The sequence below is a fragment of the Carassius auratus genome, unplaced genomic scaffold, assembly GCF_003368295.1.
Source record: "Carassius auratus strain Wakin unplaced genomic scaffold, ASM336829v1 scaf_tig00214968, whole genome shotgun sequence".
NCBI classification, from domain to species: Eukaryota; Metazoa; Chordata; class Actinopteri; order Cypriniformes; family Cyprinidae; genus Carassius; species Carassius auratus.
Window position 1 is genome coordinate 377,773 of NW_020527887.1, and position 16,489 is coordinate 394,261.

General features: G+C 35.7%; 1 protein-coding gene across 1 annotated transcript in view; it reads right to left on the reverse strand.

Moving 5' to 3' along the window:
• The window catches only part of LOC113093351 (collagen alpha-1(XII) chain-like), a 70,143-nt gene that overhangs the window by 4,999 nt on the left and 48,655 nt on the right, over nucleotides 1–16,489 (reverse strand). The window contains 15 exon segments of the mRNA XM_026259175.1: nucleotides 253–330; nucleotides 840–1,022; nucleotides 1,573–1,639; nucleotides 1,726–1,761; nucleotides 2,453–2,524; nucleotides 2,654–2,707; nucleotides 3,401–3,454; nucleotides 5,010–5,063; nucleotides 6,634–6,729; nucleotides 6,825–6,878; nucleotides 7,468–7,554; nucleotides 9,499–9,576; nucleotides 10,012–10,170; nucleotides 15,179–15,288; nucleotides 16,169–16,311. Coding sequence (XP_026114960.1) covers nucleotides 253–330; nucleotides 840–1,022; nucleotides 1,573–1,639; nucleotides 1,726–1,761; nucleotides 2,453–2,524; nucleotides 2,654–2,707; nucleotides 3,401–3,454; nucleotides 5,010–5,063; nucleotides 6,634–6,729; nucleotides 6,825–6,878; nucleotides 7,468–7,554; nucleotides 9,499–9,576; nucleotides 10,012–10,170; nucleotides 15,179–15,288; nucleotides 16,169–16,311 — 1,325 coding nt within the window.

Below are 16,489 nucleotides of genomic sequence, written 5' to 3' on the forward strand. Positions count from 1 at the left end.
GGGAGAAGTCCGGAAGAGTTATATCCGCTTATTCTTTAAGTGTGGCGTAACTTAAAATGCAACACATCTAATAGCTCTGTACCTAAAAATTAAAGTGGCGGAGGTTGAGTTCAAATATAGCATAATCTCCTACTAAGAAAAATGGAAAAAACTTCATAAAATCACAATTTTCTCTATCATTTCTAGGTTTTTCCTGATTGTATTCCTCATCAGATGAGCTACATAAGCTAGGTTTTAGTACATGAAACATACCAGGTGGTCCAGTGGCTCCTCTCTGTCCTTTCTCTCCGATGCCTGGACTTCCTCTGTCTCCCTTTTCTCCGGCTGACCCTAATGAAAACACGCATAAACACAGAGATATAAATATCCCCCAACACAAACACATAGCTGCAAATATGCATCTGTAACACACTGCCAAATGTGCCATAGACAAACGTCTGAACGCAGAAATGCTGACAGATGCATATCTAAAGCAATGCCATGGAAGATCCATTTTGGGTCCATAAAGAACACTTCTTAAATGTAGCTTAAAATGTACTTTTTTCAACTGTGGAATGGAAAGATTCAATGAATATTAAAAGTGCATCATGGAACCATCAATCCCAACAAAGAAGCTTTACTTTTAAAAGTGTGTGAGACAGTGTTTCCTATTAATTTAGACAGTAAACCGCATGGCAGCTCACTAGACATCAATTATTTGTCTTAGCATTTCTGCATATACTGTACGGTGAGGGCAGTGGTCCAAACTAACCACAGTTCTTGAGGCTGATTAAAATCACATGGTTGTATTTGGCATGGTTTTCTGTTTCTGTTTTAGTTTTGGCTGTTGTTTCTGGTACCTCGTTCTCCCTGCTGACCAGGCAACCCTGGACTTCCGGGAAGGCCGTTTCTGCCAATCCGACCGGGCTCTCCGCGTGGTCCCATGGGTCCGGGAGGTCCAGGAGGGCCAGAAGGCCCAGGACTGTTGCTGTGATAGTTGTTTGGGATCTGGTTCAACACATCGTTGAATCGACCCATTTGTCCTGTAAACCGCGAAACATCAGATTATAATGAAATATAACCTTTTGGACCATCTGAACATCATATCTTATAAAATCTTTTCAAATGATCAAAAGTGACAGTAAAGACATTTATAAGGTTTCAAATAAATAAATGCTGTAGTTTTGAACTTCCAAATCATCAAGAATCCTGAAAAAAAAATAAACGAAAAAATAAACCATCTTTTTCTCAAGATTGATAATCAGAAATGTTTCCTGAGCAGCAAATCAGCATATTACAATGATTTCTGAAGATCATGTGACACTGAAGACTGGAGGAATGATGATGAAAATACAGCTGTGCATCACAGAAATAAATTACATTCTACAATATATATTAAAATAGAAAACAGTTACTTTAAACTGTAATAATATTTCACAACATTTCTGTTTTTACTGTATTTTTTCATCAAATAAATGCAGCTTTGGTGAGCAGAAGAGACTTTTCAAAAACTTTTGAGCAGTAGAGTACTATATATTTGCAATTGACTTTATTGCATAAATTACAGAAATTCTTCTGGACGAAATGCATTACCGTTCACGAGCTGTTCACACACTTGTCTGGCAATAGAGCGCATCATGCTCTGGGATGCGATGTCTCCCTAGGAGGATGAATATGAGATGTTAGCGTCTCCTCCACTCAGACTCTCGTGAAATGATGAAAGCAGATATTAAAAGCATCACTCACTCTGTCTCCTTTGTCTCCTTTAACCCCAGCAGGTCCCTGTATGAATGAAAACCATATTACTTTTTAAATAGACTGTGACACATCTAAACATGAACTAAAATCACTGGCTTGCTCCTGACTTATGCTCAAAACCGCGCTGTCCATTTGAGTAAATAATTACTGACCTGATTTGCAAACAATGTGGATCGTGTTAAGACTATTTCCTTTCTTAGCTTTTGGGGAAAAAAGGTCTTAATGTGTTTGGTTAAAACTGGTTAGAATGGTGCCACTCGTGTTTTGTAAGACTAAACATTTAACTATTCAAAGCAACATGTAAAATAAACTTTTAATCAGATGTTTCTGCTAAACAGAGTCAAAATAGACTAAAAACAGATTTCAGTGAGTCACTAGTTGTTATACAGCGAGTATTCATCTGTAAATTGAGATCGGATCGCATGCTCTTGAAAGACTTTGATAAGAAATGATTGAGATCAAATTGAGATTTCTGATTTGACTAAATCTTGGCAAATCTGAGCACAGTTTCAGAGATCTAGAAGTTTAGAAGAAACAGATGAGACTACTGGGGTTTTTTTCTTAGAAGGAAAATCAAGCTCTCAAATAATAGATATATTAAAGATAAGTGTTTTTTGTTGTTGTTGTTGTTGTTGTTTTGGACTGATTAAGCAAATTAGTGTCAGTGTCAGTATCGTGCTGTTATTAAGTCAATGTAAACCTAAAGGTTTCATACCGGAACACCGGTATCTCCATTCTTTCCAGGCTTTCCAGTAGGTCCCGGCATTCCAGGGGATCCTGGGGGTCCCTGAATAAAAGAATAACAGCTCTGGTCTTCAGCAAAACAGATGTCTGCAATACAGTCTCACATCTGAGTAAAAGAAAACAAATTTAACAACACTCCCTCTCCTCCCCCACAAAAAAATCAAGAACATACCATAGGTCCTTGTGGGCCCATGGGTCCCACTGGCCCCTCCTTCCCTGGGGGTCCCTGCGTTGATAACATACACACACAGATCCACATTAGACTGATATCACACACGTTCATTCAGATCCACACGAATCACATCTTAATGAGACTCTCAAAGAAACATCTGTGTTTTATTTGAGCCCCAAATGAAAATGAAGTACATGAAGCTTATTTAAAGAACTACTGAGATGTTTTAGATTGTGATATGATTTTTTAATACTGTATTACAGTAATGAGAGGAAAATATTCTTAATTGCTATGAAAATTACAACATTTTAATTATTAAATAATTCATTATTTTCAGTAAAAAAAATACCAATTTTAAGAATTATCAACTCAACTGTATATTTTTACAACATTTTGAAAAAAAATTGACCAAAGTGCTTTACCAGTGTAATAATAATAATAATAATAATAAGTGTTATTTTTAGTAGTAGCATTTTCATTATTATTATTATTATAAATATATATTTCTTCTAAAATAATAGAATACATATTTTATTCTTAAAATATCATTAATAATAATAATACATTTATAATTATTAAAAACAAAGCATAAATTAAAGGCAGTACAGCTATTCATGTTTTAAAGATTAAATACTTTACAAATGAAGTCTTTTTTTTTTTTTTTTTTTTTGGAGGGAAAAATGCTTGAAAAGTAAGTTTTCATGAGTTTCAGCCTATCGTGTTGTACACTCAAAAGTTTTCACGCACCCGTATTCCAGCAGGTCCAATTGGCCCGATGGCACCAGCTGGTCCTGGTGGACCCTTAGAGAGAGAACGGAAGAAAAGGGAAAACTTACACTAATAGTCTCAGTGCCAGAGTCTCACATCAGGTTCATATTATCACAGGTCGCTTACCTCCGACCAAACAAATAAAAACTCATTTACAGAAACAATATCCCACCAACACACAAGATATCCTCCATCTCTTTCTTGCTAGCTTGCTTGCTTTCTTACTCTTTATCAATCCTGCGTCTCCTTTGATGTCTTGGCATTAGATTTACAGGGTACTTAATATATTCCAGATCCATTTTATTGGCCGTCATAAACCCCGGCTGCATTCTCTGCGAGTCATTAAATGCATGCTGTTTTAGCAACTCCTCCAACACGGTCACCTGCACAGCTCAGCCCACTCTTCATTAAGAGGGATCGGATATCACAGTCAATCCTGGAGAATTCACAAATGACCTTGCAATATAACCACAACAGTGAGAAAAACGACTACCTTTCTTGCCTTCCTCTTAATTTGCTAATTAACTCAATTAATTAATAATAAAAATAAATAAATAAACATCTCTCCTGCTTTCAAACTGGATCAGGAACCAGTGGTCATTGTCCGGTTGTCAATGTTCAATGTTCAATGCATTTTGATTCGTCTTATAATCACCCTTGTCATTCCAGATCTTCCACACTTTCCTTATTGTAAATTAATGTTATTTTACATAATGGGCACTGAAGTTTCCGGTTTTGGAACAACATATAATAATTTGAATGAGTACATGATGCCAGAATATATTATTATTATTATTATTATAAAGTAAACATAATACAAAATATTAAAATCATATATATATAATTTTAGATAGCGTTTTATATAAAATAAATAATTAAATATTTTGCAGTCACATTGCTTCAGAAGTCTTAACATAGACTTTAAACACAATGTTATTTAACTATATCATTGTATCACTCCCTATGCAGCCATCAAGTCTTATTTAAAAAGTGATTTATTTGGTTATATAATACGTTATTTTTGGATTTGGATCTTCAGATTTAAATATAGCACACAAGTCATATGGACTTTTATGATTCTTTTATGGTCTCTATGGTGAGTTTACTTCAAATCATGAAATATTTAGCAATACCTTGTGTTGAATGGAAGAAATTCAGTTTTGGAACAACATGAAAGTGAGTAAATGATTTAAGGAAGTTAATCTACAATACAATACAATACAAACCAATTAGACAGTCTTCTGCTGTTTGTCTTCTTTAAGATAATACATATTATGTCTAAAATCACTTCTTCACTAGCTCCACACATGCTCCAAACAGTCCAGCAAAAAGAAGGGGAGAGTTTAATGAAGAACCACAAAGTGGTGCCGATTAGGGCTCTGCACAATTACAGCCTCAACCCACATTTTATCTCGTGGCGTGATCTACAACCATTTCTCAGCGCTGCCTCCTAGCCATCCCCTTCCTTTGTTATTATCTAATGTTTGCCACAAGGAGCTCATCCAGAGAGGTAGCGCAGGATACAGAGAGCGAAAAATCCTCTCATTTCCCCCCTAAGACTCGGACGACTCTCCAGAGCAACACTTACTTTCTGTCCAGTTAGGCCAGCATCGCCTGGATCCCCCTTCGGACCTGGACGACCCTGCATGGAGGAAATAAAAGGAGAAAGACCTGTCAAAAGAGTGTCCAAAGACTTGGTAATAAAGCTTCAATGTGATCCAAAGAAAAGTTAAAATCATGTATCAGAGAACAAGGATGAGAGGGAAAACAAGAGGGAAAGCGTGCTAAAGTGCCTGCCATCATGCTGCAGTTTTGTGGGTGGTTTTATTGTGTTGCTATATGCACAGTGCAAACTGTTATTGTTCGTTGGTGTGGATGTATAGTTATCTTTATAATTATTGTTCTTGGTGTGCTTCATCGTTAGTCACATTAGAGACATTGGAAACATTTTGGCAAAATTTTGTGGGCAAAATAAGTCCATTGTCAGTAGTGTAATGATGAATGAATCTCAAAGGTCCCTTCCAAAAAGGAGCTTTAAATTACACTGTAAAAAATTTCTTGTTGTTTTTACAAAAACTTTTTGGCAGCTGTGGTTGCCAGAATAATTTTGTAAAAATACAGAAAACTGTAAACACATTTACATCAAAAACTGTTAATTTTACAATATAAAGCTGTAATTTACAAACAAGAAAATGTGAATATAAACCAGTAAATTCAACAACACACAAAATTAAATCTGTTTTGTACCTTGAAAATACTGACAACCACCATAATAATAAAGATGGTACTGTATAAGAGAAAGCCACATGAAGTATCAAAGCTCATCACAAGTAGCTTCACCACAAGCAGAAGTATATATTAACATATAGAAGGTGCACATTTATGGAAACACAAAACACCATCATGGTAACACACGTGATACTTAAATAATGCAAAAAACTTTCATTAAGCAACAGAAGATGTAACATAAAGCTCAAATGTACATAACTGATAACAAGAACTATTTAAAAACATGATTATTTAAACAAAATACTTTCAAACGTGGAGTGTCACGCAGGGAATTCTGGGAATATCAGTTTACAGTTTTAGACTGTAAATTATACATTGATTTGTTCTTTTTTTACTTCTAAAAGTTGTATAATTAACAGAATTTTACTGTAAATTTACATTAAATGCTTTGTTAGATCTTTTACAGTTTTTCCCTGTATATAGTACGGGAACTTACTGTTAACCTATTATCAGTTTTTTTCCGTAGCGTTTTTACAAAATTTTACAGTTAAAATTACACTTATTTTTTACAGTGTAGTAAATGTAGCAAATTCAAGTTGTTCAACAAAATTCAACGTGAAACTAAGGTGAAGTCCACGCTTCACATGATTTGTGGAACCACTCAGACAGGTTTGTTTTGAACCTTTAACCCCAAGAAAGAGCAATAGTAATAGTGTTGCTTGCACAGCAGCTGAAACAGAGAGGGGAATACATCCAGTGAGATTTGTGTACTAGTTTAAAGTGCTCTGATGAGTGTAAAGCCCCCAGACACGCAGGAATGCTGAATCCAGAGCTCGCTGCTATAATTATGCCTTCACTACAACTCCTGGGGCAATAAATAACCTGAATAATCTCTGTTTGGTGCGCAGAAGGATTTACAGCCAGCTACTGACTTCTGACTGTGTGAGGAAATGAATGCATGAGGAAAACTGAGATGGACTTACAGCCTGGCCAGGGATGGAGAGCCCACTAGGGCCCTGTGGTCCTGGAGGGCCCATGGGACCCGGCAAACCCATCTCTCCACGTGGGCCCATCGAACCCTGCAGGAACAGAGATTAATGATCTGTAATGTACTGTAATGTAATGTAATTAAGACCATTCTGACTTAACAAGAAAAGATAATCAGATTACTCACGACTTGACCGGGTTCTCCTCTTTCCCCTCGTGGTCCTTTGCTTCCAGGTGCACCCTGGAAAAGAAAAATGTGTGGAGAAATTACAGAGAAAACAGTCCTGATTTCAACCCAACCAATACGCATGTAACATTAACTAACGATACAAATTTTGATTATGCATGAATTATCATTTTAAGGCAAGACACCATTGTTTTTCCATGCTACTTTGCTTCTATATCTTGACTTCTTTCAGGCTAAAATAAAGAAAACACAGTTTATCTATTTGCATCTGTATTTCAATTACAATATATATCTTTAAATATGATATTATCTCAAAACGAGCCAGAAATCCCCACTTCATACATCAAATCTATATTCTGAACATGTTTATAGAAGAGTTTGTTAATACAGTATATAATCCGCTTGATATATATATATTTAGCATTTTTTTTTTTTTGACTGGCTGTTGATAGTATTGTTTAATTTATGAGCAACAAAATTCTATATCCAAAATAAAATCATTTTACTATTATATGTCAACAAACTGAACAATTATTCTAAACCTGGATTTATCCCATGTTCAGACTATGTTTATGTTCCGGTACTTTATGCTAATTTGTGCATTTTAAAAAGATAATCCCTCATGCACATATAGTTGACTCACCACTGGCCCCTGAGGGCCCTGGGGTCCTGAACTGTCTGAGGTGCACGTGCAGGCATTGGGAAGAGATGGACATTTGGATTCATCTCTCTGAATTACAAGAGAAAACAAAATACATAAGAACCAATGGCAGCATATGCAACAACATCAGTGACCATCAGCCAACTACAAACTATTTCCTGATATACATGGATTGTGTGAATGTTTAGCTCACGGACCCTTAGCTATTAAATGATCAGAGAGGCACGTTAAAAACGGGCTCATAACTAAAAGATTGTAGGTTTAAGCAATTGAACTTACTTCAGCGATTACTCTGTGTCCATCAAATAAAAATTGAATAATAATAAAAAAATAGAAAGATTTTGCATCACGTTGAAACACTAAAAAAATGGTAGAAGATGTCCACTATGGAAAATGTATGAAAAACTATCTTTTTCTTTTCTTCACATAAATCTTTGTCTTTGTTTCAGCATGCTTTGGCTTTGGGAGTAAGCACGGGTCACATAGCTACAACACAGCTAATTAAAACCTCTTGTGTTATGACTGCCAGAAGTACCATACTAATAATTGGCTTATGGAAGAATAAAACTACAATAAAGAGTTTGAACACAGCTGCTCTCTTGGTCTCATGTCTTAATAGGCACACATAATGAAAGTGCGAAGGCACTCGAGTTCAACAATTTCACACTTCACAACTAAGAACCACAAATGAATGACAGTGAAACATCTCGTCTTGTCTGCTGTTGACAAACCAAATAAAATGGAAGAGCGCACAACGAGAGATCAAAGAAAGGAAATGCTCTAACAATAGCGAGCGGTTTGGCTGAACACATGTTAGACGTCATGTTTGAATCTGGTCAACAGGGACGAATCAGACACATATGGAAGAGTATGACAGATCTGCGTGGGTAGATGAAGCTAAAAAAGATGTAGGAGATGTGCGTGAGAGTCCATTGGCTTGTCATTTGTTTTCAATCCAAAGTGACTACAGCAAACCTCTCTGGAGCAGTCTGGGGTTAATTGCCTTGGTTAAAGCCACAGTGATCAAAGGCATGGGGCGGATATAAACAGTGTGATTCGTAGGTCATCCGTACCTGAAATTTAACCCAGCATTCTTGTGTTTCACCTTTGTGTAACCCTGGCTAGGTTTGCACCAGCTGTTCATGAGTTCTTAATTAATTCGGGAAGTCCACGCAAGAGACTTAGCAACTACATTGGGAATGTTTTTGTTTTTTTTTGAAGATAACTGGAGCATGTTTTACGAGAAGATCTGATTTAATTCTTTCTACTTTAAAATGTGGTGCTTGCTGTTTCTTTATAATTATTTGTGAAATTTACTAGCCATTTCTGAGTAAAAATAGTTTTCAAACTAATTTTACGAGCTTGTCGCATACTATGACAATTACTCTCTATTCTTGACATACTGTAACAAACAGTATATATTTCCATTGAAATACATTACTACATGATGATCCAAGCACAAACTAAAGTACATAATCATTTATGTTCAAATAACATTCAGAAATTGTATTTGAATCTAATAAGTATTGACAGATAAATATTGATAATATATGACAATTATTTATTCTGATTTTATCTGACATGCACTGCACTGATGAATGCACATAGACGCACATTGTTTAGATCAGGGTTGTGCTGAAAAGCAGCTAAAAAAAGTCACTTATTCACATAACGCTCTGTCTTTTTAAATGTAAATGAGTGTAAATGTCAGCATTATAATAAACATTATGTCAAAAGGATTGAAGGTCGTCATGTAAAATAATAGCTTAATGATACAATCCAGTCAAAGTGCTATTTTATTTCAATCATTACTCTTTTGTAAATATTTAGTTTATACTGTACATAGAGTTACGTTTCAACTTCAAATGTTTACAAGTGCAATTTTAAAAATATTCAGCAGTGTGTAAGTTGCAACCTGTGCCTTTCCATCAAAACTAGGCTAAGTTGTAGCTTGCGCACAGCTGGTGCAACCGGCAACTGATCTCTAGAGGCTTTCTTAAAGTCTTCTCTTACCATTGAAGGAAGCTCACAACATCTGTCCCTGCTGGTCCAGCCGAGACTGCACACAATGTCAAACAGCTGGAGCTGAAACTGCACAAGCAGAGAGAAAACGGATGTTACACATAACTTAGAAAAAAGTTTACATTTTCAAATATGGGGCTCAAACACTCATTAAAAGGATCCAAGCTGGAACGAGCGAGAGCCGTGAGCTCAGGGTCAATGTCTGATAACAAAAGTTGTGTTTTTGTACACAAGATGCTCTTAAAAATAAAGGTTCCTTATTGGCATTGATGGTTCCATGAATAACCTTTAGCATCCATTGAATCTATCCAATGCAAAAAAGTTTCATTATAGTTGAAAAAGGTGCTTAAGATCATTCAAAATGTTCTTCACACAAATAAAAAAAAAAGTCATTTAATAACTGTTCACTGAAAGTTTTTTTGGAGAATCAAAAACGGTTCTATGGCTTTGAAAACCCTCTTCTGGAACCTTTATTTCTAACAGTGTTTGCACATTTGGGCTCACTGTTGCAGATTCTCCTTTCGATCCAATAGATTTGGACATCTTTCCAAGCACTTGAAATCCATCTGTTGATGTGTTTCCGGCTGGTTTAATCTCCTTTTCAGCCACTTCCTGGCAGTCCAGGTTCAGCTTGACGCTCTTGGAAGACACCAGGATGTGGAGCTGGAATAAAAGAAGACTGTTAGATGTTCAAGCTTATAACTATAGACTCAGAGCTCATTTTAAAGTAAGAACTTGCATCATCTTAAGCAGAGCCATTAAATTAGTCTCAGTTGGCAGTTTTCTATTGTTGTTTTAAACTCCAAGAGCTTCGGGCCTTAATTAGGGATTTCTGGGAGTCTCTCTGTTCAAAGGGAGTGTTCTGGCCAGAGGCGCGTATAAAAACCTGCAAGTTCCTTCAGCACTAAATTAATCTTGACACGCTCAAGGCGACGATAACAGCAAGTCCATTGTAAAACACAGCTAACAAGAGTGTAAACAAATACATCATCACATATTAATGCTTAAATACATTGGGACAGTGGGTTTGTCAAATCATCCAGTAGATTTCCCATCTGATGTGAATCAGCCACTTCCTCTACAGAATTCACTAAATTGCTGAACCTCTTTGGCACAGATGTATACTAAACTTGTAAACTGGTATCCAATCTATGCAAATGAGGCTCAACATAGCAGAATTTCGAAACATATTGTCCAAACTTACAAAAGATTTTTATTTAAAATAAATGCTGTTCTTTTTAAATTACTATTCAAAGAATTCTTTTTAAAAAAACACAAAAATATGAAGCAGCACAACTGTTTTCAACACTGATAATAATCAGAAATGTTTCCTGAGCAGCAAATCAGCATATTATTCTGATTTCTGAAGGATGTGATACTGAAGACTGGAGGAATGATGCTGGAAATTCAGCTTTGATCACAGGAATAAATTTTGCTTTAAAGTATATTCAAATAGAACTTCACAATATCACTGATTTTACTGCTATTTTTTAACAAATCAATGCAGCTCTGTTTCTTTACTCTTCTTGAACTTCCTCAATTCCGAGGAACTTTTGACCACAATGATCAAAATGATTTAAAGCTTTTTGCTATACTAAAGTGAGGGTACCAAACAGGTTGCTCAAAATGGTTGAAAATACTCATAAACTTTGAACTACATGGCCTAGACTCCTCTGATTCGTCAGTCGTGCTTATATTGTTGCTCAGACTGCATGCATGTGATCGGTCCTGGTTGGCACTGTTTTTCTTAATGTATTGCCCCCTCAAGAGTTTTCCAGCTCTCTGATCCTCACAATCAATGTGATATTCCCTGTTCACCACAGCACATGATGAAGCTGTTTCTCCATATGCCATGGACCGTCAGGCTGCCAAGTCTTAAGCAGCAGATGAATGCGGCGATATAATCTCATTCCTCCACCACAAGTTAATGGAGGAGCTCTAGCAGGACTGATGCTATGCTATTTGCGGTCAGCATATAGAGGAGACGCGATCCTGATCTGACCACAGTGGATCGGTCAGTATCAGTAAACATGCTGCAGGCCTGAGATACACTGATAGTTACCTCACTATTGTGCTAAACAAAGCCAAAAAGACGTGATACTTATTAGAACGATGCATTGATTGTTATGGAGCCAGACCACCATCTTTCTGTGAACATCTTAACCAGTTTTTTGTCTTGTCTCTTCACAAGCCACCTATCAAACCTTGTCAATATCAAACCAAGCATGACATCACTAGACGTCTACACAAATGTGGTACGTATTATCTAAAGCTGTTCCTGTGGCACATGATTGTTTTCTGTTTAGCCTGAAGGTCTCCGGGTTCTGTTCTCAATTATTATATTCCATATGGAAAAATTTCATACAGTTAACTGCATACACACTAATAATATAATTATAAAAAAAAAAAAAATGAGTATAGGAAACATATCTGCAACGATTATCCATGTCAAACTTTAATGCTTTGTATACTAACTAGGGTTTTATATATAAATAAAAATATATATTTTTAAAATTAATGGTTTTATTATTATATTAGTTAAAAGTGTTATTGTTTAAAATTACAATCTTATATATTATATTATATACATCAATATTATATGGTTGAAAATATTTAGTCCCCTACTTATTCACAAAATGTTAAGCTGATTTTTCTCTTATTGTTAAAAACAAGTGCTGTCAAAAGAATAAAGTAATCAGAATTAAACTCACAATAAACAAAAAAAAAATGTTTTTATACTATAATTAGTAATTTTGTTAAAATATTATTGTTATAAAATATTTTTTTCTCAAAAATACTGGTGTCAATACAATAATCACAATTAATTTAGCAATAATGGTTTCTAAAATAAGGTAATTGGCTTATTTTGTATTTTTATTAATATATTTTAATCTTTATTAATAAATTTTGTAAATTTTTTTAAATATATATTATCAAAAAATATTTACTTTCCATTTTTCCACAAAACTATATGCTGATTTATTAGTGCTATCTATAGTTATCATGATTAATCTCACAATTTCTGTACAGCCTTTATCAAGCAGTATGAAATTATTGTAATATTATAGCTTTTTACTATTATGACATACCATTATAATTGTTAAGCATATTTCATTTTTGTATTAGCTTGTTAAGCTATAATACACATAATTATTCCATGTATACAGAATTTTCACATATTACAACATAGTGCTGAATTAGTATGGCATTGTGAACTTAGAACAGTCCCTGCTGTTTATAATCTGCTCACTGCTTTTCTATTTTTCAGTTCTGTTGGAACTGATTACAATCATTTGATTTTGCTCATTTTGATCTGATCACTGGCAGCTGTCCTCAAACGTCTTCTTTAGTGGCCATTCAGAGGAAAGCAGGATCTTTTAAACAGACGAAACATTTCAACTGAATCTGCCGCACGTTTGGACAGACCTTTCAAAACAGAGCTGTCCTCCGTTTCGGCCAAATCCACTGAAGATATCTGAAGAATAATACATCTCTGCTGGCCACTCTCGCTTTCTCTGAGCTGCTTGAGAGCTCTCTGAATGCTCATGTTTGGTGTTAAAAGATTTGATCAGGAAATAACTTCTGTCAGCGTTTACTCACCCTCATGGTGTTATAAATCTCCATATGACTTCCTTCTGTGAAAAATCAAGGACATTTGGAATAAGGCTGTTGTCCAGGGGTCCAAAAAGGACCACAGAAGAACGAAAGTCACACAACTTTGAGTAAATGATGACAGAATTTCATTTTTGGTTGAAATATTCCTTTATGAGTTATAGTCTTGCTGATAAAATCCCATTACTTGCACCACATACAGAGCCAGCAAAACAAAATTAAAATAACATTTTAAAACCAGCTTCACGGAGTCAAATAGACAATCTAAATGTTTGTTTATCTAGACCAAAAAGCCACCCGCATGAGTAAATGACGCGCCAGAACCATGCAGCTCTTACAAAACATATTTCATCTCTGAAATTCAGACATCATTTCCTTCCAAGCAGGAAATATCTGAGGCTTGAACAATTCGTCAAGCTCAAGGATGAATGCTTATGCCACTCCATTTACTTTCATTAGAAACTGCCATATTATGCAACAGGGGAGATTTTGCACCCTCTCTGCTCTATTTAAGACAGGCCTGTGCAAAGAAATCCAATGGCAAAATTGTTTATATACTAAATAATCATGCAGTTATGCCGGCTTTGGCCAATCCAGTAAATTTAACACGTTAAACAAATGAAAAAGTACAATTCATAACAAAATGAATGATAAGTCTGGCATCAGTGCAAAAACAAATTAACGTAATATAACATGAGTTTAAAACTAAAGATTTACAACGGTAAAACTAAATATTACAAAAACAGCTGATATAAAAACAGACCTCAACTGATTTCTATATTAATGCACCAAATCTGTATATTTCTTGGCATATTAGAGTAAACTCCGCTTTGCTACTAAACACCTAATACATTCTTTGTCTTGAGTTGTTTCGGACTAGTCCCACTCTGTATTTTCACATTACTCTTTGTAATGTTCACATGCAAATAATGCAAAGTAGTCCTGCTCAATGATAGAGTATCTAACCATGGTATAAAATGCAAAGAATCTTGTCATACCGTCTAAGTCACTGACAATGTGTCTCCTGAGGCTGTAGACTTATGGAAAGCATGCAGGGATGTTCACACAGGCCAGAACCAAAACAAACAAGCCCCCACACCTCTCATTCACACCACAGGAATATTTTTTAATCAACTACAACCAGTTAATGTGATAAATGGCTTGCACAGGTTAGTACTGGAAATGCAATGCAATCAAATCCAAATACTATGTGAATGAGCCGTAATGTGATGCGAACAATGTGAACGCTGAAAAAATGTAAAGAATTTTAAAAAAAATTACTCATGGAAATTTGATGTTTGAACAGAACTTACATGTATTATTTTACTATGTTGTACTCATATTTTAGATGAATGAGAAAAACAAGTGGCTGAAGAGGCTGTGCAGTGATGTAATTATTCAAACTATATGCAAATGAGCCGTGTCATGTGGAACACATTCAGCGGGAGAATTTTTTAAATGATGCACGGAAAACTTTGATGTTTGAACAGAACTTTTGATGTTGAAACAAGTGGCTTTCAGATTCAGATCCTCAGTGGATGAACTTGCTGACAGCAATCTCTCTTTGTCCTACACTTCTACTCCGCAGTCGCAGACCGTTGTCTTCTTGAAAGAACCGGCTCCCTTGATCTATATTTGTGGACATCTGTGCATGTTTTGCTCCATTCAGACATAATGGACACTTGTTTTGAACCCACTTTGCTGAAGACCTCACACAGTTTGGATCTGTGTATGTGGCCAACATAAGCGGTGGAGAACCGGGCACACATCGCCACCAATTGCTACCAATTCCCATTTTTAACAAAGCCTTTTTTGGTTTTTATTGGGATTTTTTTATTTTTACATAACCCAATAATTATAAATGAGCCAAGCCTTGAGCATTTCATGGTATCACAACCAGCACATTTGTGCTAAAGGCAATCTATGATATAAGCCTCTTATGAAAAAGCATCACAAATCATTCTACAAGGACAAACCATACTAGATTATTCTCTGAAGACAACTGTAAAGATTGATGCACTATGCAATATAAAATACCATGTATAAAAGCACAGTTTACCTTATGGAAGCTTCCATGGAAGATCCTCTTAACTTGATCATTTTTAAACGTGGCTCGTTGAATCTCTCCTGTTGTGTCCTTATTATAAAACGACACAGTTTGGGCGGATGCTGAGAAAATAGAGAAAAGAATTCAATATTCCAAAAACAACCACAAACTAGAACAAACTAAATTCTCTACAGTAAATAGATAGATATGATAGGACAAGTTGTTGGACTAAAGGGGATGTGGTGAATTTGGCAAAATCTGATTACCGGGACAGCGAGAACGAAGCCTAGGAGCATTTTAATGCTTTTTCAGTGGAGATCTCCGACGTGTTATTTAAGTATCAACCTAGTCTCAGATGTTTTTCCTTAAGTTCATTAGGAGAAATTAAAGGACTCACAAACTGTTGACAAAATAAAAGTCTAGAGGAATGAATGTGGATAGTGTGCAGGACTCAACAATAAGGATAAGGAGTTTGTAATCTTTGCAAACTTCAACATGTGGTTTTCTGCAAAGAGAATCACTGTTATTAAGAAATCTGCAGATTTAAACGCACAACAATGATATAGTTATCTAGCTGGCTGACAGATTTAAGATTTATGACGGCATTGGAAGCATCCACTGGAATTGATTCAAGTTTATAAACAAATCACTTCTCTTTTTTATTCCAGAAAAAAAAAAATGTGTTGTTGAGTTGTTGTTGGAGTTACATTAGCTCTTTTTGAAAAACCCAATCAAGTTGCTTTCCAGGCATTTCTAAAAATGTTCCTAAAAAACTATTTTGTTTGTTATGACGCCAGTAAAAATGTTGTCAAAGCATAAACAAATCTGAAATATTAGTACAACCAGGCTGATGAAAAGTGTGAGTAACAGAAGACTTTATTTGCTCTGTTTAATCTCAATAAACTACTGATATATTAATTTCCCATTCAGGACTTTGAAGACATTGATTCTGATTCAAACTGCCATAAAGGAGGTTACTAACACTGAAACGGTTCCACTTACGGTCGATGGTGACGCCAGTCTCTGGTTTGTGGTTTTTGTCTGACACCTGCCAGATATCGAAGGCCTCGGTCGGTGAGTCCGGCAACAGTCGGAACATCAGAATGATAGTGTATGTGGAAGGAAGACCATCAGGATGAATATACCTGGAATAAAGTTGACAATCAGCCAGAGCAAACAGGAGGAACTTTTTAGTTTTTTCTGCAGACATCAGCGCTGGCAGGTCAAAGTGAGGGGATTTATATGATCCAGTATTTGATCAGTACTTGTACGTATGGTACAATAATTAAGGAAGCATGTGGGAGAACTGTGGCTTTGAATGCT